General features: G+C 42.8%; 1 protein-coding gene across 1 annotated transcript in view; it reads left to right on the plus strand.

Moving 5' to 3' along the window:
- Positions 1-11787: 11787 nt before the first annotated feature.
- Positions 11788-26283, plus strand: part of LOC133361320 (zinc finger protein 585A-like) — a gene marked incomplete at its 5' end in the record, with an annotated part of 114865 nt that continues 100369 nt past the window's right edge. The window contains 4 exons of the mRNA XM_061580257.1: positions 11788-12161; positions 13250-13262; positions 17925-18346; positions 22946-23533. Coding sequence (XP_061436241.1) covers positions 11788-12161; positions 13250-13262; positions 17925-18346; positions 22946-23533 — 1397 coding nt within the window. The remainder of the gene's footprint in view (positions 12162-13249; positions 13263-17924; positions 18347-22945; positions 23534-26283) is intronic.

Genomic DNA, 26283 nt, shown 5'->3' on the forward strand with positions numbered 1-26283 from the left:
GACGTTGATCACGTCTCCATGGACGGCTTGCTGTCTACTTCGGTTGTGTAATTGGCGTTACTGTACATTTATGATGTCTTGGAGTGCCAATCCCATGCACTTTGAAATGTTATAAACTGTCTAAAAAGGTTGCAGCCCGGCCCCCGCCGCTGTCACTCTCTGGCCATTGCACAAGCCATATCGGAATTTGCGACATGCTAAAACAATGAGTACAGTGTGACACCACCCGGGTAACTCCCGAGATCAAAATGGGCATTGGAAAGTGATCGCTTTATTGAGATGATTATGGTACTACCACAGGGTATTGTGAACGGTTCAGGAGGAGGAGAGGTCTGGATTTGTAAGTCTCACAGTAACGGTAAGAAGCGCCGGGTGGGGGATGCCCTCCACTGGGGTACTAATTCTGTCATTATTAGTATACGATCATGCAATGTTTCTATCTGCAAGCTGTCATAATTGAAACGATCCCCGTTATTGTTCGATTGAGAGTGACCCACACCTCTGATACCATATGTGAGGAACCCAAAAATCTGATGCATGCGTAAAACACCCACAATGGGAATACGTAAACGTAAACACACCAACAAAATACATTTTAATATGAGAAAAAAATAGGTGGCCCCATAGCGCATCTGTCTGTGTGTGTACATACAGACGGAGGATGCAGGGGCCAACCTGTGTGCGATCGGAACGGTGCGATTGCTGACCAATGTCACTGTGGATGGCGCACACGCTGACGCACACCGGAGCTGTGTCTTTGCGATGCAAGGGCATGGTGGATGGTGGAGCGCATATGGATGGTGCGTTACGAATAAAATAAAACAAAACCAACCGCTGGAAGCAGCCATGCGAGCCGGCTACCTTGAGAGCGATCGCGAATGGGTTGCGTGTCTGGAAGAAGCCTCGCTCTTTCAGATGCCGTACCAGCTTCGTCAACTCTTCGCTACGATTCTGCTGTATTCCATGCCAGCAGATACGAAGGCTCTCTGGGATAAATTCTAAGACGAATTGGCTCGCGATTACGAGTACCAGTACCGCCAGCTGACCAACAAAGAAGAAATAGTAAACCTTCTTGGTTTCTTAAGTCACGTAGAAGGAAAGTAATAAAATAAAAAAAATTAAACATAATAAAATAATTCTCACGACGTTTCGGCCACAACGCAAGCAGCCGTCCTCAGGTGAAAACCAGGTCTGTCGAGGCGACAGCGTCTGAATGAAACAGCACACGTGCTTGGAGCATATAAATAAGCTGGGTTGGAAGGGGGGGAAAGGGCGCCTTGACAAAATAATTTGCATATCAAGAGGAATTTAGCATATTTATGGGAAATGCAGGTATGTGATTAGTGCTACTTATGCCCGTGCATTATGCAGGATTAGCAGCATCAAAGGGAGGGGATATGGGAAATGCAGGTATGTGATTAGTACTACTTATGCCCGTGCATTATGCAGGATTAGCAGCATCAAAGGGAGGGGATATGGGAAATGCAGGTATGTGATTAGTACTACTTATACCCGTGCATTATGCAGGATTAGCAGCATCAAAGAAAATAAAAGAAATGGTAAATTTCAAGACCCTTCACAGCCTCCACGAGTTCCTCGCGGCAGGTGGGATGGCTCTGTCAGACTTTGACGACCTCCTGCAGCTTTCCAAGTACCCACACTTGGTCTTGGACTCGCTGCTTGAGAACAACCATATCCGCCGCGAATTGGACACGAAGGACTTCCCATTTCGACTTCGGCGCAAACAGTTCCCCATTGTCCCAGCCTTCGCGATGACCATCAACAAGGCGCAAGGCCAAACTGTTCACAACCTGGGATTATATCTACCAACGCCATGCTTCTCGCACGGCCAACTGTACGTGGCACTATCGCGAGTCACGGCAAGATCCAACATCAAGGCGCTTATTGAGGGACCTGACGACGAGGAGGAAGGAGTGTACACGAAGAATATCGTGTTTCGCCAGATATTTGAATAAGTTGCATTCTATATTTGAATAAGTTGCATTCTTTAATATTGTCGATTGAGCGTCTCATAAAAATGCATATAACCTCACAAAAACATACATAAAACAATCACCAAAACATGTCTATTGTGTCCAGCCACTTTCAACTTCCCACCAACCAAGTATATACACACCGCCTGCGAAGCGGGCGGCGACTGCTAGTTAAGGAAATCATGGGGAATTATACTTTAACGCTTTGGTATTCCTGGAACGGAAATGGTTTGCATTGTACTGGAAATGTGTGAACATAGAACGTAATAAATATTCCCTTCGAGTTTTGATGTAAAATTATTGCAGATGAATAAAAACGTATTTTTAACAAATGTTTGTCCGGTCTTTATTTTATAATGTTCCTAGCAAAAACATGTTAAGAGAGTTTCAGGTGGAGGATCTCCGTCACACAAGTGTGCCCTTAACCGGCAGCATCTTGGCTGTCAACCTGATTAACACGTGTTCCTTGAGGGGAAACGTCCCCGTAGTTAATCGTTCATCAACGTACCAGTCCCTAATCCCGAAGTATGTCGGGGATAAACTGTACTCTATAACATGTAAACTGTAATACTATTAAAGATAACACTAAACATTAAACGATTGTAAACTAATGTTTTAATTTATAACCATATAAACGGAGGTAAGGTATTATATTATCATTAGAAGCATTAGAATCACAGTGTGGTCGTATAAGAATCACGCACAAACCCATTATAAACTCATTAGATTATGAATCTTTACAATTATTATAACAATCACAAATTGTGACAAAGCGAAATTCCCACAAGCAAAACACCACGCTCACGTGACGAATTCTTAAACAAACTGCAACACTCAAGTGACAGAACTAAAAAAAACGCCGCAAAAAAACAACCTCAATGGACAAATCGTTAAAACAGACAACACACGCACGTCAGTAGCTGTTAGAAGAAGACAACACCTAGCACCTTCAACTATACACATTATACAGCCAACTCGTAAATGGGGCGGTATATGACAGCCTTCGCTGTTGTCGATGGGGCCACGTAGCGAGTGTTTAACTCCATTGTTTCAGAATCCGTGTCAAGGATTCATACTCTTAGGTTCTTTCGGTAAAGTAACGTAGGTAAAAATAATAATAAAGGAAAATAATAAATGAAAATAACTAAATTAAATTATGACGTTTCGGAAGCAACAAAAGCCTCCGTCATCAGGTGTAACTTCTGTAGCGTGTGAAGAAAGCTATTCAGGGAGGAGCCAATGAGTGGGGGGGGGGACAGAAAACCATCCCCCCCCCCGACTCATTGGCTCCTCCCTGCCCAGCACCCGATATAAAAAACACGTGTCTTGAATAGCTTACAGTAATTTTACTGGAGCAGTTACACCTGATGACGGAGCCTTGTGTTGCTTCCGAAACGTCGTGATTTAATTTAGTTGTTTTCATTTATTTTTATTTTATTATAATTTGTTTACCTACGTGACTTTAGCGAAAGAAAGCGTAAAATCAAAATTAGAATATAATTAGAAGTATTATAATCACAATGTGATCGTAATAGAATCACACTTCGCATATTTACGTGTAGTGTACGTGCAAACGAACTGTGCTCGTATGTATGTAATGTCCTTTGGACATGCGAACCGGAGGTCGTATATGCGAACTGGGGGGGTGCTGGATTAGGATCGGATTAAAATGATTAGAATAACACTATGGTCGTATTAGAATTACACTGAGCTAGAATGTATGTTTATTCATGAGTAGTATTCCCTGAGCCATGATGACACCAACCTACATACAGTTATGGTTAAAAAAGTAATATTTAGTCACTTAATTCTCAGTTCAGACATGATCATCGCAATCATTTACAGACCGACGGGGCGGCGGAGAGGAACCACGTGGCAGAGGACGACGACTTCATCTTCCAGCAGCGCCTTCCCACATTGTCGGCCTTCAAGGCGGAAGGAGGCGACTGGGGCGCATTCCAGCGCAGGTTTCTGGCGCACCAAGAAATGTCGGCCTGGTCCGACGCTATGGCGCTGCGGGCACTACCTGCCATGTTGGACGACGACGCGCTCGCGGCCTTCAGGTCCGCACGGAGGTCGGACCGCTCCACGCTTAAGGCTGCGCTGGGTCTCATGGCCAGGGTCTACGGACCTCCGTCGGCGTGTCGCCATCACTTTTACGGCCGACGGAAGGCGGTCACGGAGACCGCGCTCGCCTACCGCACGGCGTTGTTGGCTCTCGCCGACGCCGCGTTCCCTCGTATGGACGAGGAGGGCCAGGACGCGATGGTCCTGGAGCAGCTGCTCAAGTTAGCGCAGGACCTGGGGGTCCCCATCAACACGGCCGACGAGGTCGATATTTCTTCTTTGCGGGTCGCACGAGGTCCTCCAGCGTAAACAGGGGGGTTACAAACACACATGTTACATGCACATATACTTACTACAAACAGACATGTTACATGCACATATACTTACTACATACAGACATGGTGGGTGATGTAAAGACAGTGCGTCAACTAAGGGACAAGTGGTGACAACAAGATAGAGAGAGTTCGAGAAGGGAAGGCGAGACCAAGTGTGGGCGGAGGTTCACGCCGAGAATGAGAGAGGGGGAGGAACGAGGTTTGGGGCTGTGTTGGCTGGTTGCTGTCTCGTCGTCGTCGTTGCGACATCGTGACGCCTGGGGTCTGAAACCGCGTTAAAGGCTAAATAAAAGAACCCTCTGCAGTCTGAGTCCGGAGTCATTACAATTGTAACGATTCATTATTTCACGGGATAATATTGGGTTTGTGCGATTATTTTACATATTCATACGGATTATTGCTATTTGATGCCATTGAGATGGAACATTCATCCAGCAGTGGACAGCTTGATCCTAATACCACCAAAGTGTTATTCAAATAATTTTTATCCCATCCTGATCCTGCACCTTCCATTTCACATATTCCACCCTTGGTTCGCACGTCCATATTACATACATACATTTTACATGCATACAAGTTACATACAGACATATTACATTCATGCATATTACATACAGACATGTTACATACTCACGAGCATAATGTGATTCTAAGAGGACCACGGTGTGAAGCTAATAATTCGAATGAGATTCGAATAGCGCACTTCAATGTACGGTGTTCTAATCTGTAACACTAGTTTATGATGTTATTTTATAGCGTTATAATGTATCGCTCATAGCTTATATTGTTAGAGTTCACGACATTATAGTTTACTATAACACTAGTTTGTAGTGTTTTTTTAAAGCATTACAATGTATAGCTCATAGTTTAAAGGTTATATTGTTAGAGTTTATAATGTTAGAGTATACAATGTGAGTTTACAATTTGAAAGTTTGTGGACGTGACCTGTCCTCGTGGGACCCGACACGGATTTGGAAATGATTGCTATGATCATGTCTGAGCTGGGATGAGCGACTAATGTTTACTTTGATTAATCATAACTGTGTGTAGGTTAGTGCAATCGGGGCTTAGTGAATACTACTCATGAATTAACTCATATTTCTTTCGGATAGAAATTTTAAATCGTGTTGGTAGAACAAGTCGCCTGCCTTTTCTAGACGAATTGTTATCTTCAAGTGCGTCCGTACATAAACTGCTAAAATACACAGCATAGGGAAGGCTGCCTTGTTGGGGAGATGTAGTTTGGCTAAGGCGCTGTGGCCGGGTGATGACACGGATTCTGAAACAATGGAGTTAAACACTCGCTGCTTGGCCCCGTCGACAGCAGCGAAGGCTGTCATATACCGCCCCATTAACGAGTTGGCTGTATGATGTGTATAGTTGAAGGTGCTCGGTGTTGTTTTCTTCTAACAGCTACTAACGTGCGCGTGTTGTCTGTTTTTAGGATTTGTCCATAGATGTTGTTCTTTTTATTGCGGCGTTTTTTTGTTAAGTTCTGTCACTTGAGTGTAGCAGTTTGTTTTAAAATTCGTCACGTGAGCGTGGTGTTTTGCTTGTGGGAATTTCGCTTTGTCACAATTTGTGATTGTTATAATAATTGTAACGATTCATAATATCATGAGTTTATAATGGGTTTGTGCGTGTATTTATATAAATATATTCCGTCTTTTGTTATTCGATGACATCTAGCATTAAAAATCGTGATTGTCATATGACCATGTTGTAATTGTAATAATTTTTATCCGATCTTTGCACGTACACTATACAAACATATGAGCATAGTGCGATTCTTATACGACCACACTGCTTTTAATGATTCTAATGATATTATAATACCTTACCTCCGTTTATATGGTTATAAATTAAAACACTAGTTTATAATCGTTTAATGTTTAGTGTTATCGTATATAGTATTACAGTTTACATGTTATAGAGTACAGTTTATCCCCGACATACTTCGGGATTAGTGACTGGTACGTTGATGAACGATTAACTACGGGGACCTTTCCACCTCAAGGAACACGTGTTAATCGCGTAGACAGCCAAGATGCTGCCGGTTATGGGCACACTTGTGTGACGGTGATCCTCCACCTGAAATTAGCTTAACATGTTTTTGCTAGGAACATTATAAAATAAAGAACGGACAAACATTTGTAAAAAATACGTTTTTATTAATCTGCAATCACTTTTACGTCAAAACTCGAAGGGAATATTTATTATGTCCTATGTTCACACATTTCCAGTACAATGCAAACCATTTCCGTTCTAGGAAAACCAAAGCGTTAAAGTATCATTCCCCATGATTTCCTTATTAGTTCATCACGTTTGTTCACTGTGCGTATATGTTGAAGTCAAGGCCATATATCCAACGAACGCGTCATCAATGTACATCCTGAAATCAGCTATCTAAAAAAGCCATACACTTGACAAAAAATCTTTAAAATGTTGAGTAAAGATGTACCTACAGACGCATTCCAACAGGAACATATAACGACTACAATTGAACCCTCTCACAACCAGTGCTCATCACACCACTTCGGCAAGTAATCCGATAACATTACAAACCACCACTGGGCACGTCATTAAACTCTCACAAACTGTAAAACTAAAATGGCTAAAATTACACACAAAAGTACTCGATACGGCTTAAAAGGTATAACCACGTAACATAATATTTTTTTTCAGTCACCCCGAGCTCTCTGGTTGACTCTCGAGCCACTCCATTACATCCAGCCATCTCTCGGGATCCAACTGCATGGGATCGAAGGTGGAAACTTCTTCAGGACTCATTGCAGCACCTTGAATTTCAGCTTTTGATTTCAGTTTCCTATCATTGTGGACCTTCTGATGCCTGTTCATGGTTGATGACCGTACAAATGCCTTCCCACACACAGGGCACAGGAATGGCGTCTCGCCCGTGTGTGTTCTCTGATGGCGTTGGCAGTTTGCTGAAAGTGAAAATGCCTTCCCACACACAGAACACAGGAACGGCTTCTCGCCCGTGTGTGTTCTCTGATGAGTTTGAAGAGTTGATGCCCGTGTAAAGGCCTCCCCACACACAGAGCACAGGAATGGCTTCTCGCCCGTGTGTGTTCTCTGATGACTCTGAAGATGTGATGACTGTGCAAATGTCTTCCCACACACAGGGCACATGAACGTCTTCTCACCCGTGTGTGTTCTCTGATGGTTTTGAAGAGTTGACGAGTGTGCAAATGTCTTCCCACACACAGAACACAGGAATAGATTCTCGCCCGTGTGTGTTCTCTGGTGACTTTGAAGATGTGATGACTTAGCAAATGTCTTCCCACACAAAGGGCACATGAATGGCTTCTCACCCGTGTGTTTTTCTTATGATCTTGAAGAGTTGATGACCGTGCAAATTCTATCCCACACACAGAGCACAGGAATGGCTTCTCGCCCGTGTGTGTTCTCTGATGGGTTTGAAGAGTTGACGAGTGTGCAAATGTCTTCCCACACACAGAGCACGGGAATTGCTTCTCACCCGTGTGTGTTCTCTGGTGTCTCTGAAGATGTGATGGCCATGAAAAGGACTTACCACACACAGAGCAATTGAATGGCTTCTTGTCTCCGTGTGCGTGGGGCTGTGGAGAGCGTCTCTGCTCCATGTGAGCGTAGTAACAGCAGTGGTGTTATGGTGTCAAAAGTACTCTTTCGGCCGAAAAGATGTATAGCGTTGAGTTTTGGATTTTGTTAACTGCTAAAACAAGAACGACACTCGCGTCAAATCGAGATGCAAAAAAATCCTGCTAATTTGACAACGAACACGTTTAAGAGTTTATCCGCGAAAATAGACACTTACTTGGAGATTCACTGTATATCGATGTCTGGAACCCGTCTGAAGATGTCGCCACGAACTCTCCCGACGCAAAGTCGCCTAACTGTCGACACAGCAATTGTGCTCGCCAGGCTGCGTTGTCTCGCGGTTGAAGGGTGATCAGCAGAGCGACGAGTCGAGCGTCCAACCTCATCAAGTTCCCTCTCGAAATGGCATTGAGCTCTGCTTCTGAGCCGCCTTATAACTCCCCCCTCCCTAGGATCCAATCCTTTGTCTTTCAGGATATTTGCATTCGATTGTAAATTTTGGAAGGCACAATCCGCATGTCTATTAACATACCGAAGGGTAATGTGCCCATTGTGTTTCATGCATGAATATGTAAGTGCATCTCAGTGTGTAATTGTGCGCTTATTTTGAATAAATGTAATTATCGCAGGAAAAACACGTTCCCCATGCCCTCCATTGTCCTCGATTTAAAGTGAATGCAGCCCCGTGGCGTTGCCAAAAATCGCCGAGCTTCGTGTGTGAGCACGTACAGACGCGTAGTGACCACACTTGCAATACAATCACTCTAACATCAGTAACCAAAATTCGATCTGGTACATGGTCTCCGCTTGGTCTGGTTTGTATCCGTCATCACTCTGGAGACAAACAGCGAGGCATGGTTTGGCCAGCCACCACCTCGTTTGCCAACGCGACTTTAATAGCTGCTCTCAAACAACACTATCACCAATGGTGGTTTACAGTCTAGGCTGTTTAGCGGACAATCAGTCGTTTTGGGCAAGGCGCATGGGAAAATACACACCTCTGTTATCCCACAAACACAATACACAGCATCGGTAAGGCTGCCTTGTTGGGGAGATGTAGTTTGGGTAAGTTGCTGTCACTGGAGTTAGGCGATGTGACTGGGTTATCACACGGATTCCTAAAAGCAGCTTAGACGATACGGTCCACTGTGTTCCATCTCCCCACATGGACAACGACATTCTCAGTTTAAAAAAAAATGAATGGAAATGTTTAAAAAGTTTTTTGAAATCATGTGTATTGTATAAATGTTATAATGTGTGATTGTTATACTCTTTAAATGTGTGTATATACTGAAAATAGCTAATAAATTCCATTGATACCACACATTCATCCAATAGTGTACAGTGTGATTCTAATCCGACTAGTGGGATTCGAATAATTATAATTCGATTCTAATCCTGCATATCGTGTTTGCATATTCGCTTACGATACGTACGACCACAGTGTGATTCTAATATGAGCACAGTGCGCTTCTAATGATTCTTATGCGATTATAATGCCATACCTAAATTTACGTGATTATACACTATAACAATTAATAGTATTTTACGGAGTTATAATGGATAGGTTGTAGTTCATAGTTTATAATATTATAAACTCTTTGGTTCTTTCAGTAAAAGACACATAGGCATTAAATAATTCACAACGTTGCAGGCGCAACACAAGCGTCTGTCAGGTGGGAAAGCATGGTCTGCTGCTGAGGCAGACTGTTTTACAAGGTTTGAAATGTGTGTTTGTGGTCGGGCCCTGCTCTCGCAAGACCCCACACGTCTTTGGAAATGATTGCTATGATCATGTCTGAGCAGAGGTTTGAGCGAATAAAGTTTACTTTGTTTCACCATAACTGTGTGCGAGTTTATTCATAAGCAGTATTCGCTGATCCCCGATGACACAGACCTACACACACAAACAAAGTACTCTTTATTAAATTAATTATCAGCTCAGACATCTTCATCTCAATCATTTCCAAAGACGTGTGGGGTCCCGCGAGAGCAGGGCACGGCAACAAATATCTGAGCAGCGGAAGCAGCAGAATCAGAAGTAGCTGCGTCGCTCTCGAAATGTGATGTTGCTGCTGCTGCTGTATTTGCTTCTGCGTCGATCAAGATTGAGGCTCTTGATCAACTCTGACATTGTAAACTCTCACATGTTAAATTCTAACATAGTGAAATATAATATTATAACATATGAACTACAACCTATCCATTGTTACGCTGGAAAATACGATTAACTGTTATAGTGCAGAACCACATAATTGGAGGTATGGGATTATAATCGCATACTAATCATTAGACTAGCACTGAGCTAATTAGAATCACACGGTGGTTGTACGTATGGTAAGTTAATATGACAACCGGGGGTAGGATATGCAGGATTAGAATCGAATTACAATTATTCGAATCCCACTCGTATTAGAATCACACTTTCCACTGTTGGATGAATGTGTCGTATCAATGGAATCGAATAGCCATGTAAGTATATACAGTATACACTAATAAAGAATATAACTATCACACATTGTAACATAGATACAAGAAACATTATTTAAAAAAACGTATTTACAAATATATATTCCACTTTTTTTAAAACTCAGAATGTCGTCGTTCATGTGGGGAGATGGAGCGCAGTGGATCGTATTGTCTAAGCTGCTTTTAGGAATCCGTGTGATAACCCAGTCACATCGCCTAACTCCAGTTGCAGCACCTTACCCAAACTACATCTCCCCAACAAGGCAGCCTTACCGATGCTGTGTATTGTGTTTATGGGATAACAGAGGTGTGTATTTCCCCATACGCCTTGCCCAAAAAGACTGATTGTCCGCTTAACAGCCTAGCCCATAAACCACTATTGGTGATAGTGTTGTTTGAGAGCAGCTATTAAAGTCGCTTTGGCAAACGAGTTGGTGGCTGGCCAAACCATGCCTCGCTGTTTGTCTCCGGAGTGATGACGGATACAAACCAGACCAAGCGGAGACCATGTACCAGATCGGATTTTGGTTACTGATGTTAGAGTGATTGTGTTGCAAGTGTGGTCACTACGCGTCTGTATGTGCTCACACACGAAGCTCGGCGATTTTTGGCAACGCCACGGGGCTGCATTCACTTTAAATCGAGGACAATGGAGGGCAGGTGGAACGTGTTTTTCCATTTATTCAAAATAAGCGCATAATTACACACTGAGATGCACTTACATTATCATGCATGAAGCACAATGGGCACATTACCCTTCGGTATGTTAATCTACATGCGGATTGTGACTTCCAAAATTAACAATCGAATGCAAATATCCTTAAAGACAAAGGATTGGATCCTAGGGGGGGAGTTATAAGGCGGCTCAGAAGCAGAGCTCAATGCCATTTCGAGAGGGAACTTGATGAGGTTGGACGCTCGACTCGTCGCTCTGCTGATCGCCCTTCAACCGCGAGACAACGCAGCCTGGCGAGCACAATTGCTGTGTCGACAGTTAGGCGACTTTGTGTCGGGAGAGTTCGTGGCGACATCTTCAGACGGGTTTCCAGACATCGATATACCGTGAATCTCCAGGTAAGTGTCTATTTTCGCAGACAAACTCTTAAACGTGTTCGTCGTCAAATAAGCGGGATTTTTTTGCATCTCGGTTAGACGCGAGTGTCGTTCTTATTTTAGCAGTTAACAAAATCCAAAACTCGACGCTAAACATCCTTGCGGCCGATAGCGTACTTTTGACTCGATAACACCGCTACTGTTACTACGCTCACATGGAGCAGAGACGCTCTCCACAGCCCCACGCACACGGAGACAAGAAGCCATTCAATTGCTCTGTGTGTGGGAAGGCATTTTCATGGTCATCAAGTCTTAAGAGACACCAGAGAACACACACGGGCGAGAAGCCATTCCTGTGCCCTGTGTGTGGGAAGACATTTGCAGACTCATCAACTCTTCAAACTCATCAGAGAACACACACAGGCGAGAAGCCATTCCTGTGCCCTGTGTGTGGGAAGGCATTTGCACAATCGTCAACTCTTCAAACTCATCAGAGAACGCACACGGGCGAGAAGCCATTCCTGTGCCCTGTGTGTGGGAAGGCATTTGCACAGTCGTCAACTCTTCAAGACCATCAGAGAACACACACGGGGGAGAAGCCATTCCTGTGCCCTGTGTGTGGGAAGGCATTTGCACAGTCGTCAACTCTTAACAGGCATCAGAAGGTCCACAATGATAGGAAACTGAAATCAAAAGCTGAAATTCAAGGTGCTGCAATGAGTCCTCAAGAAGTTTCCACCTTCGATCCCATGCAGTTGGATCCCGAGAGATGGCTGGATGTAATGGAGTGGCTCGAGGATCAAACCGAGAGCTCGGGGTGACTGAAATATAATGTTGCATGCGGTTATACCTATTAAGCCGTATCGAGTACTTTTGTGTGTAATTTTGACCATTTTAGTTTTACAGTTTTTTTGAGAGTTTAATGACGTGCACAGTGGTGGTTTGTAATGTTATCGGATTACTTGCTGAAGTGGTGTGATGAGCACTGGTTGTGAGAGGGTTTAATTGTAGTCGTTAGGTGTTCCTGTTGAGCTAAAGTTGGAATGCGTCTGTAGGTACATCTTTACTCAACATTTTAAACGTTTTTTTTCAAGTATATAGCTTTTTTTGATTGGTATTAATCGACTTAAGATAGCCGATTCCAGGATGTACATTGATGACGCGTTCGTTGAATATATGGCCTTGACTTCAACATAGACGCACAGTGAACAAATGTGGTGAAATCATGGAAATGATACTTTAACCCTTTGGTATTCCTGGAACGGAAATGGTTTGCATTGTACTGGAAATGTGTGAACATAGGATGTAATACATATTCCCTTCGAGTTTTTACGTAAAAATTATTGCAGATGAATAAAAACGATTTTTTAACAAACGTTTGTCCGGTCTTTATTTTATAATGTTCCTAGCAAAAAAAATGTTAAGATAATTTCAGAAGGAGGATCTCCGTCACACAAGTATGTCGGGGATAAACTGTACTCTATAACATGTCAACTGAAATACTATGAACGATAACACTAAACATTAAACGATTATAAACTAGTGTTTCAATTTATAACCATATAAACGGAGCTAAGGTATTATAATATCATTAGAAGCATTAGAATCACAGTGTGGTCGTATAAGAAACGCTAATATGTATGTATAGTGTACGTGCAAGGATCGGATAAAATTATTAAAATTACAACACGGTCGTATTACAATCACGATTTTCACTGCTAGATGAAGGTCTCATCTCAATGTCATCGAATAGCAATAGACGGAATATTTATAAAAACACCACTGTCACATGACGAATTCTCAAACTGCAACACTCAAGTGACAGAGCAAAAAAAAGCCTAAAAAAGAACAACAATTGACAAATAAAGCAAACTCCGGAATCATTGAGCCACGGTAAAGCACTCTGCGTGTGCGCCCTGTGTGTTTATCTTTGCTATTTATTGCCATGCTTCTCACGCAGCATCAGCCTTACTCGGTCTCAAGACTTTTTTCAGGAGGATTCTGCCAAGTTTGCTCGCATTTTGCAAGAAAGTTGCTACTTTTTGATTTAAAGCTTTCGTGACTGCAGGGATTCATCTTCTTGGTTCTTTCGGTAAAGTCACGTAGAAGGGAAGTAATAAAATAATAAAAATAAAACATAATAAAATTATTCTCACTGACTTTACCGAAAGAACCAAGAAGAAGAAAAAAAAAGTTGCTACTGTTTGCGATCCAAATTGAACGATTTGCATTGCTTGTGTGGGTTCAGTATCAGGGAGAAAGCTGCAGAACCTTCACAGAACAGGTGGCTGCATAATCCACACGGAGAATGTGGCCAAACGTGGTACTCAAACCCAGGTCAATGTTGCTGTGATGCACAGGTGCTCAAGCCCTGTCGCGCTCTCAAAGTTCACAGACACTGCAAACCCCACGTGTACATTCCGCTATACTGAGGACAGATTTATTTTTCATAACTGGTTTCTGGGTTAGACCACATAACGAAGTGGGCATATCTTCACCATGTAACCCTCCATCCACCGTGAGATTTTTGCTGTCTATCGCATGTTTCCAGGCCAGCTGCCAAGTCGCTTTGTAATGCACAGCGACAGCTACCACTGAGAGGGGTGTCCAATTTAAAACGCGATGAGATGAGAGATGCGAGAGGCTCATCGCATGCAATGCACTCTGAGATGTCTTCGACGTCAAGGGAGGTGGCTCTCTCGACCACAAATCACTGACGGACACTTTTTTTAAATCGTGGATGTGTTGAAGCGACCAAATTTTCGTGCACTCATTCTTCACCATTACAGTTCAGATCTTGCTTCCCGCCCTGGCTATTATTGCTGCTGCATTGACCACACAGATCCACACCCATTCCGTCACAGTGGACGTTCAGGATCTCTATCGATGCCATTTGAAATGCTTAGGACATTATGTGCAAGGGGTCAATTAGAATATACATATAGAATATGTTCAATCTAGATTTGAAGTTTTAGTGACTACAGGGATCCATACTCTTTGGTTATTTCGGTAAATTCACGTAGGTATGAAATAGAATAAATATAATTTAATCACGACGTTTCGATGGCCATGTCGTTATTGCAAGAACGTTTCTTGCTGTGGTTTTCCTACCTGATGATGATTGCTTGTGTTGAAATCGAAACGTTGTGATAAAATTTATTTTATTTTATACCTACGTGACTTTACCGAAAGAACCAAAAAAATGTCACTTCAAATTATTCAGCTAAATTTGCACAGCAACGCCACCCACTACTGTGAAACTACAGCAGTCTGTGTGAGACACAGCTGCACCTATCTCAAGGATAGCCTGGCGCCATGAGAATGACAGCACCAATACTAAGCACACTCACTTGCCATGTCGGATTGCTGTTTATATTCAGCTCGAATTAATCCGCCACACATTCCACCCACGGACGATGGGAAGATGGCGATGTCTACCGTAGCAGCAAGGTGGAACGGTGTCGTGTTTGACAGACAACCATCAGTTTTACCATGTCTAGTAGTGGTCTCCCTGTTACAGGTTGAGTCACAAACCGCACCTCTCTATAACAAAGGCTAAGCCTTTGATATGCAGTCTATTCTTAGTCTTAAGCCTCACCTTACCATATAAATAAAAGTATGCGGCCCTTGCCCCACCACCTTCTCCAACCATTATATAAACGAAGTGGCAGCTTCTGCAATCTCTCATTTACCTGATACAGCTGTCGTGGCTGTGACGGTTCCACCTGAAGACGGAAGCTTGTGTTGCCTCCGAAACGTCGTGATTTTTATTTTTTATGTTATTTTATTTTACTTTTTAATGTTTTTTTACCTACGTGACTTTACCGAAAAAACCTAAGAATATGAATCATTGCAGTCACGAAAGCTTCAAATCTAGAACGGTGTCGTGTTGTCTCTTCACAGATCTGAGCCAGCGCAGCCCTCCTCCTCACTCGTCCAGGCCTTTGAAGTGAAGACAGAGGTTGTGGAGAAGGAGACGAAGGAAGAGGTGAAGGAGATGGAGGATGAAGTAGAGACGGAGGAAGAGAAGGCAAAGGAGGACGAGATTGTGATGGTGACAATGGAGGAGAACACGGAGGGAGAGGAGAAAGACAATACGGAGATGGAGGACAAGGAGACAACAAAGGATGAACAGATGGTCGTGGTGGAGGACATGGAGACGACGGACAAAGGGGAAACAATGGTGGTGGAGGAGGAAGAGAAGACGGTGGTGGAGATGGTGGTGCCGGAAGTTGAGGAGCAGATGAAGGAGGAAGAGATGGTACTAGCGGAGGAGAAGAAGATGGAGAAGATGGAGGTGGCGCAGGAAGAGGAGGAGGAGGTAGAGGAGAAGATGGTGGTGCAGGATGAAGAAGAGGGGATGGAGGAGGATGAGACGGAGGAGAAAACGGAAGAGGTGCAGGTGGAGATGCACGAAAAGAAGAGGAAGCGAGGGGGCCTTGCTCGAGTGGCGAGAGCGATTGCCTCACTCCTCCGCCGCGTGCTGCTTTGTGGTGGCAGGTCCACCGCCCAGTAGGGGTGGTGGCGGTGGTCGTGCATCGGTGCCGACCGTGACCACTATCACCACACTACCCGCCCACCCCGTGATACTCGCTACACACACCACACGGGTCCCCAGAGAGACGGTGCAACGTTCAGGTCCAGAATACCGAAGTATACCGGGAATCACCTGTACTTAAAAACACGTAAATTGATAACACTATAAACAATAACACTAAACATTAAACGACAAAAAAAGCTACCAACTGGTTTTATAATTTATACCACCATAAACGGAGGTACGGTATTTTAATTTCATTAGAAGTATTATAATGGAACTTTACACATGTTTGTTAATTGTCCGTTCAATCGAACCGACGGTCGGATATGTGAACTGTGGGGGTCGAGGGTAAGAATGGCATTCAAATTTTAGAATGACAATTTGGTCGTTTTAGCAAATTACTGTACTTGAATGTATGTTATGTGCAAATGCAAATTGTTAGTCGTAAATGCGAGGGAGGGGTTAAGAGGTGCACGTTTAATCCAGTGTTAACATTTATTTTAGCATCATATTTAAGGACACTGTTGTTGATAAGAATTCGTCTGGACATGTTACGTGCCTTGTTCTACTCGATCAACCAAAATTAGTACAATCTCGGTCATACAGGAGTGTGATTTCATTCATGAGTAGTATTCACAGAGCCCCGATGACACTAACCTACCTAAGGTTATGGTTAAAAAAGTAATCTTGAGTGACTTAATTCTGAGCTCAGACATGATCATCGCAATCATTTCCAAAGACGTGTGGGGTCCTGCGAGAGCAGGTCCCGACTACAAACAGCTGGGCAGCAGAATCGGAAGTAGCTGCGTTGCCCTCGAAATGTGATGTTGCTGCTGTTGTTGCTGTTGTAGTTGCTTCTGTTGCTGTAATAATCGCAGAGAGGTGGTGTTCCGTGATGGGATGACGCCTTTGATTAAAGCCTCTGTTCAAACTCACCCGATTGACGCCCTTGATCGTCGCATTTTATCAACTCTGATATTGTAGACTCTCACATGTTAAGCTCTATCATAGTGAAACATAATATTATAACCTATGAACTACAACCTATCCATTGTAACGCTGTAAAAGAATATTACCTATTGGGTTTCACTCCCTCGTCGAGAAGGCCGCTCTCTTCCTTTTCTAAAGTTACATGCTAATTTCTCTGCATTCACTTTAAATCGAGGACAAAGTTTTTCCATTTATTCAAAATAAGCGCACAATTACACACTGAGATGCACTTACATATTCATGCATGAAGTACAACGGACACATTACTCTTCGGTATGTTAATAGACATGCGGATTGTACCTTCCAAAATTAACAATCGAATGCAAATATCCTGAGAGACAAAGGATTGGATCCTAGGGGGGGAGTTATAAGGCGGCTCAGAAGCAGAGCTCAATGCCATTTCGAGAGGGAACTTGATGAGGTTGGACGCTCGACTCGTCGCTCTGCTGATCGCCCTTCAACCGCGAGACAACGCAGCCTGGCGAGCACAATTGCTGTGTCGACAGTTAGGCGACTTTGCGTCGGGAGAGTTCGTGGCGACATCTTCAGACGGGTTCCAGACATCGATATACCGTGAATCTCCAAGTAAGTGTCTATTTTCGCGGATAAACTCTTAAACGTTTTCGTCGTTGAATTAGCGGGATTTTTTTGCGTCTTGGTTAGACGCGAGCGTCGTTCTTGTTTTAGCAATTAACAAAATCCAAAACTCAACGCTAAACATCCTTGCGACCGATAGCGTACTTTTGACTCGATAACACCGCTGCTGTTACTACGCTCACATGGAGCAGAGACGCTCTCCACAGCCCCACGCACACGGAGGCGAGAAGCCATTCAATTGCTCTGTGTGTGGGAAGTCCTTTTCACGGCCATCAGAGACACCAGAGAACGCACACGGGCGAGAAGTCGTTCCTGTGCTCGGTGTGTGGGAAGACATTTGCACACTCATCACATCTTCAGAGTCACCAGAAAACACACACGGGTGAGAAGCCATTCCTGTGCCCTGTGTGTGGAAAGGCTGTTGCAAAGTCATCAAATCTTCAGAGTCACCAGAAAACACACACGGGTGAGAAGCCATTCTTGTGTTCTCTGTGTGGGAATACATTTGCACGGTCATTAACTCTTCAAACTCATCAGAGAACGCATACGGGCGAGAAGCCATTCCTGTGCCCTGTGTGTGGAAAGGCATTTGCAAAGTCATCACATCTTCAAGACCATCAGAAAACACACACGGGCGAGAAACCATTCCTGTGCCCTGTGTGTGGGAAGACATTTGCACGCTCATCAAACATCAACAGGCATCAGAAGGTCCAAAATGATAGGAAACTGAAATCAAAAGCTGAAATTCAAGGTGCTGCAATGAGTTCTAAAGAAGTTTCCACCTTCGATCCCATGCAGTTGGATCCCGAGAGATGGCTGGATGTAATGGAGTGGCTCGAGAGTCAACCAGAGAGCTCGGAGAGACTGAAAAAAAATTACGTCATGTGGTTATACCTTTTAATCCGTATCGAGTACTTTTGCGTATAATTTTGACCATTTTTGTTTTACAGTTTTTGTGAGTTTAATTACGTGCCCAGTGGTGGTTTGTAATGTTATCGGATTACTTGCCGAAGTGGTGTGATGAGCACTGGTTGTGAGAGGGTTCAATTGTAGTCGTTAAGTGTTCCTGTTGAGCTAAAGTTGGAATGCGTCTGTAGTTAGATCTTTACTCAACATTATAAAAGGTTTTTTTTTCAAGTATAAAGTTTTTTTGGGTTGGTAATAATCGACTTTAGATAGTCGATTTCAGGATGTACATTGATGACGCGTTCGTTGGATATATGGCCTTGACTTCAACATTGACGCACAGTGAACAAATGTGGTGAACTAATAAGGAAATCATGGGGAATGATCCTTTAACGCTTTGGTATTCCTGGAACGGAAATGGTTTGCATTGCACTGGAATTGTAATAAATATTCGGTTCGAGTTTTGACGTAAAAATGATTGCAGATGAATAAAAACGTATTTTTAACAAATGTTTGTCCGTTCTTTATTTTATGATGCTCCTAGCAAAAACATGTTAAGCTAATTTCAGGTGGAGGATCTTTGTCACACAAGTGTGCCCTTAACCGGCAGCATCTTGGCTGTCTACCCGATTAACACGTGTTCCTTGAGGGGAAAGGTCCCCTTTGTTAATCGTTTCTCAACGTACCAGTCCCTAACACGTGTTCCTTGAGGGGAAAGGTCCCCTTTGTTAATCGTTTCTCAACGTACCAGTCCCTAATCCCGAAGTATGCCGGGGATAAACTGTACTCTATAACATGTAAACTGTAATACTATAAACTATAACACTAAACATTAAACGATTATTAACTAGTGTTTTAATTTATAACCATGTAAACGGAGGTAAGGTATTATAATATCATTAGAAGCATTAGAATCACAGTGTGGTCGTATAAGAATCACGCACAAACCCATTATAAACTCATGAGATTATGAATCTTTACAATTATTATAACAATCACAAATTGTGACAAAGCGAAATTCCCACAAGTAAAACACCACGCTCACGTGACGAATTCTTAAACAAACTGCAACACTCAAGTGACAGAACTCAATAAAAAAACGCCGCAATAAAAAAAACATCAATGGACAAATCGTAAAAACAGACAACACACGCACGTTAGTATCTGTTAGAAGAAGACAACACCGAGCACCTTCAACTATACACATTGTACAGCCAACTCGTAAATGGCGCGGTATCTGACAGCCTTCGCTGCTGTCGACGGGGCCAAGCAGCGGATGTTTGACTCGTCACAGCGCCTTACCCAAACTACATCTCCCCAACAAGGCAGCCTTCCCTATGCTGTGTATTTTAGCAGTATATTTACGGACGCACTTGAAGATAACAATTCGTCTAGAAAAGGCAGGCGACTTGTTCTACCAACATGATTTCAATTTATATCCGAAAGAAGTATGAGTTCATTCATGAGTAGTATTCACTAAGCACCGATGGCACTAACCTGCACACAGTTATGATTAAACAAAGTAAACATTTGTCGCCCATCCCAGCTCAGACATGATCATAGCAATTATTTCCAAATCCGTGTCGGGTCCCACGAGAACAGGGCACGGCCACAAACTCTCAGATTGAAGAAGAAGTCGCTGCTTTGCCATCGAATGGTTTCGTAGCTGCTGTAGTTGCTTCTGTTACTGTTATATCGGCAGCATGTTGGTGTCCCGTGACACCAACCTACCAGACCAACGCCATCGATCGACGTCTTGGATATACTCTCACATGTGAACTTTAACATTATGAACTTCAACAATGGTAACTTAAAAACATTCACATATACATTTGAAGAATCTACAAATTACTGTAAACTTGTATTATAGTAAACTCCGTGTGGGGTCCCACGAGGACAGGGCACGGTCAAAAACTCTCACATTATAAACTCAAACTGTAAGCTCTAACATTATAAACTCTAACATTATAACTGTTATAGCTATACATTGTAACGCTATACCAATAACACTGTAAACTACTTTTATAGTAAAATCTAATGTTGTGAACTCTAACAATATAACCTATGAGCTATACATTATAACGCTATACAATAACATTATTAACTAGTGTTATAGATTAGAACAACCTACCTTGAAGTGTGATTTTCGAATCGCATTCGAATTATTCGAATCACTCCGTGGTCCTCTTCGAATCACACTACAGTCGTAAGTATGTAACATGTATGTATGTAACATGTCTGTTTGTAACATGTCTGTTTGTAGTAAGTATATGTGCATGTAACATGTATGCATGTAACATGTATGTATGTAACATGGTACATGTATGTATGTAACATGTATGTATGTAATATGGACGTGCGAGCCAAGCGTGTGATATGTGAAACGGAATGTGCAGGATCAGGATGGGATTAAAATTATTTGAATAACACTTTGGTGGTATTAGGATCAAGCTGTCCACTGCGGGATGAATGTTCCATCTCAATGGCATCACATAGCAATATTCAGTATGAATATGTAAAATAATTGCACAAACCCAAAATAAGCCCTTGCAATTATGAATCGTTACAATTGTAATGACTCGTTTGATAAAAGTATTGATCAAAGTTTGTTATCCCATCACGGAACACCACTGGAACTATTCTTTGGTTCTTTCGGTTAAGTCACGTCTAAAGATAAAATAATAAATTAAAATAATAGCATATTACGACGTTTCGATTGCAATACAAGCAATCATCATCAGGCATAAAAGAAATTGCAACAAAAATCTAACTCGAAAACTATAGACAGACATACAAGCAGACAGACATCACAAGGACACACAGAGAGAGGACACATATCGGCACATAGAGAGGGGTCGTTTCTGTGACGGTCCCTTAAATATAGAGAGGGGGGCGGGGACGGAGAGAGGGAGGGGGCAGATAAAATTAGCATATCAATGAGTGGACGGCAACGTGATGCTGCTGCGCAAGTAAGATTGTTGATAATAATTCGTCTGGACGTGGCACGTGCCTTGTTCTACTCGATCAACAAAAATTAGTACAATGTCCGTCATAAGGGAGTGCGTTTTCATTCATGAGTAGTCTTCGCTGATCCCCGATTATACAAACCAACACGCAGTTATGTTTACACAAAGTAAACTTTATTCGCTCAAACCTCAGCTCAGACATGATCATAGTATTCATTTCCAAAGACGTGTGGTGTCCCGCGAGAGCAGGGCCCGGCCACAAATAGCCGGGCAGCAGAAGCAGCATGTCCTTTAGATTGCACTCTCATACTCACATGCCCTTGGGATTGTACCCGTTGGGTTGCACTCTCTCGTTGAGAAGGCCGCTCTCCTCCTTTCTAAAGTTACATGCTAATTTCTCACGTGAACATCACTAGCCCCGGCCACTTCTTTATGACCCGAGGTCTACACCCATTTCAAACCTTTTAAAACATTCTGCCTCAGCAGCAGACCATGCTTTCACACATGACGGACGCTTGTGTTGCGCCTGAAACGTCGTGATTTATTTAATGCCTATGTGTCTTTTACTGAAAGAACCAAAGAGTATATAATATTATAAACGATGAACTACAACCTATCAATTATAACTCTGTAAAATACTATCAATTGTTATAGTGTATAATCACGTAAATGGAGTTAAGGGATTATAATCGAGGACAATGGATGGCATGGGGAACTTGTTTTTCCAGCGATAATCCCATTTATTCAAAATAAGCACGCAATTATACACTGAGATTAACTTACATATTCATGCATGAAGCACAATGGGCACATTACCCTTCGGTATGTTAATAGACATGCGGATTGTACCTTCCAAAATTAACAATCGAATGCAAATATCCTGAAAGACAAAGGATTGGATCCTAGGGGGGGGAGTTATAAGGCGGCTCAGAAGCAGAGCTCAATGCCATTTCGAGAGGGAACTTGATGAGGTTGGACGCTCGACTCGTCGCTCTGCTGATCGCCCTTCAACCGCGAGACAACGCAGCCTGGCGAGCACAATTGCTGAGTCGACAGTTAGGCGACTTTGCGTCGGGAGAGTTCGTGGCGACATCTTCAAACGGGTTCCAGACATCCATATACCGTGAATCTCCAAGTAAGTGTCTATTTTCGCGGATAAACTCTTAAACGTGTTTGTCGTCATATTTACGGGATTTTTTTGCGTCTCGGGTTAGACGCGAGTGTCGTTCATGTTTTAGCAGTTAACAAAATCCAAAACTCAACGTTAAACATCCTTGCGGCCGATAGCGTACTTTTGACTCGATAACAGCGCTGCGCTCACATGGAGCAGAGACGCTCTCCACAGCCCCACGTACACGGAGGCAAGAAGCCATTCAATTGCTCTGTGTGTGGGAAAACATTTTCATGGCCATCACATCTTCAGAGACACCAGAGAACACACACGGGCGAGAAGCCATTCCTGTGCCCTGTGTGTGGGAAGACATTTGCAGACTCATCAACTCTTCAAACTCATCAGAGAACACACACGGGCGAGAAGCCATTCCTGTGCCCTGTGTGCGGGAAGACATTTGCACAATCGACAGCTCTTCAAACTCATCAGAGAACACACACGGGCGAGAAGCCATTCCTGTGCCCTGTGTGCGGGAAGACATTTGCACAATCGACAGCTCTTCAAACTCATCAGAGAACACACACGGGCGAGAAGCCATTCCTGTGCCCTGTGTGTGGGAAGGCATTTGCACAATCGACAGCTCTTCAAACTCATCAGAGAACGCACACGGGCGAGAAGCCATTCCTGTGCCCTGTGTGTGGGAAGGCATTTGCACACTCATCAACTCTTCAAGATCATAAGAAAACACACACGGGCGAGAAGCCATTACTGTGCCCTGTGTGTGGGAAGGCATTTGCACAATCGACAGCTCTTCAAACTCATCAGAGAACGCACACGGGCGAGAAGCCATTCCTGTGCCCTGTGTGTGGGAAGGCATTTGCACGGTCATCAACCATGAACAGGCATCAAAAGGTCCACAATGATAGGAAACTGAAATCAAAAGCTGAAATTCAAGGTGCTCCAATGAGTCCTGAAGATAATTCCACCTTCGATCCCATGCAGTTGGATCCCGAGGGATGGCTGGATGTAATGGAGTGGCACGAGAGTCAACCAGAGAGCTCGGGGTGACTGAAAAAATATTACGTCAGGTGGTTATACCTTTTAAGCCATATCGAGTACTTTTGTGTGTAATTTTGACCATTTTAGTTTTACAGTTTTTGTGAGTTTAATTACGTGCACAGTGGTGGTTTGTAATGTTATCGGATTACTTGCCGAAGTGGTGTGATGAGCACTGGTTGTGAGACTGTTCAATTGTAGTCGTTAAGTGTTCCTGTTGAGCTAAAGTTGGAATGCGTCTGTAGGTACATCTTTACTCAACATTTTAAACGTTTCAGTTTTCAAGTATAAAGTTTTTTTGATTGGTATTAATCGACTTTAGATAGCCGATTTCAGGATGTACATTGATATATGGCCTTGACTTCAACATAGACGCACAGTTAACAAATGTGGTGAACTAATAAGGAAATGCTTTGGTATTCCTGGAACGGAAATGGTTTGCATCCTACTGGAAATGTGTGAACATAGGACATAATACATATTTCCTTCGAGTTTTGACGTAAAAATGATTGCAGATTAATAAAAAGTATTTTTAACAAATGTTTGTCCGGTCTTTATTTTATAATGTTCCTAGCAAAAATATGAGAGAATTTCAGGTGGAGGATCTCCGTCACACAAGTGTGCCCTTAACCGGCAGCAACTTGGCTGTCTACCCGATTAACACGTGTTCCTTGAGGGGAAAGGTCCCCGTAGTTAATAGTTCATCAACGTACCAGTCGATAATCCCTAAGTATGTCGGGGATAAACTGTACTCTATAACATGTAAACTGTAATACTATTATCGATAACACTAAACATTAAACGATTATAAACTAGTGTTTAATTTATAACCATTTAAACGGAGGTAAGGTATTATAATATCATTAGAAGCATTAGAATTACAGTGTGATCGTATAAGAATCACGCACAAACCCATTCTTAACTCATGAGATTATGAATCTTTACAATTATTATAACAATCACAAATTGTAACAAAGCGAAATTCCCACAAGCAAAACACCACGCTCACGTGACGAATTCTTAAACAAATTGCTACACTCAAGTGACAGAACTCAACAAAAAAACGCCGCAATAAAAAGAACAACATCAATAGACAAATCGTAAAAACAGACAACACACGCACGTTAGTAGCGGTTGGAAGACAACACCTAGCACCTTCAACTATACACATTATACAGCGAACTCGTAAATGGGGCGGTATATGACAGCCTTCGCTGCTGTCGACGGGGCCAAGCAGCGAGTGTTTAACTCCATTGTTTCAGAATCCGTGTCATTACCCGGCCACAGCGCCTTAGCCAAACTACATCTCCCCAACAAGGCAGCCTTCCCTATGCTGTGTATTTTAGCAGTATATTTACGGACGCACTTGAAAATAACAATTCGTCTAAAAAAGGCAGGCGACTTGTTCTACCAACACGATTTCAAATTTCTATCCGAAAGAAGTATGAGTTCATTCATGAGTAGTATTCACTAAGCCCCGATGGCACTAACCTGCACACAGTTATGATTAAACAAAGTAAACATTAGTCGCTCATCCCAGCTCAGACATGATCATAGCAATTATTTCAAAATCCGTGTCGGGTCCCACGAGAACAGGGCACGGCCACAAACTCTCAGATTGAAGAAGTCGCTGCTTTGCCATCGAATGGTTTCGTAGCTGCTGTAGTTGCTTCTGTTACTGTTATATCGGCAGCATGTTGGTGTCCCGTGACACCAACCTACCAGACCAACGCCATCGATCGACGTCTTGGATATACTCTCACATTGTAAATTCCCACACTGTAAACTTTAACATTATGAACTTCAACAATGGTAACTTAAAAACATTCACATATACAGTAATCTAAAAATTACTGTAAACTAGTATTGTTAGTAAACTCTAAATTTGTGAACTCTAACAATATAACCTATGAGCTATACATTATAACACTATACAATAACATAATTAACTAGTGTTATAGATTTGAACAACCTAAATTGAAGTGTGATATTCGAATCGCATTCGAATTACTCGAATCACTCCGTGGTCCTCTTCGAATCACACTACGGTCGTAAGTATGTAACATGTATGTATGCAACATATCTGTATGTATTCAGTATATGTGCATGTAACATGTATGCATGTAACATGTATGTATGTAACATGGTACATGCATGTATATAACATGTATGTATGTAATATGGACGTGCGAACCAAGGGTGTGATATGTGAAACATGAAGGTGCAGGATCAGGATGAGATTAAAATTATTTGAATAACATTTTGGTGGTATTAGGATCAAGCTGTCCACTGCTGGATGAATGTTCCATCTCAATGGCATCAAATAGCAATATTCAGTATGAATATTTAAAATAATCGCACAAACCCAATATTAGCCCGTGAAATAATGAATCGTTACAATTGTAATGACTCCGGACTCAGACTGCAGAGGGTTCTTTTATTTAGCCTTTAACGCGGTTTCAGACCCCAGGCGTCACGATATAGCAACTGTGGGGGTCGCTAGCCCCCGAGATCCCTCCCTCGATAATGCTAACGGCCGGGCTAGCATCATCAATCGCCCCCCCGCTGCTAAGTTCCTCACCTATGGCGGGGGAGC

Source organism: Lethenteron reissneri, chromosome 72 (genome assembly GCF_015708825.2).
Source record: "Lethenteron reissneri isolate LAM-NWPU_2019-01 chromosome 72, ASM1570882v1, whole genome shotgun sequence".
Lineage (NCBI taxonomy): Eukaryota > Metazoa > Chordata > Hyperoartia > Petromyzontiformes > Petromyzontidae > Lethenteron > Lethenteron reissneri.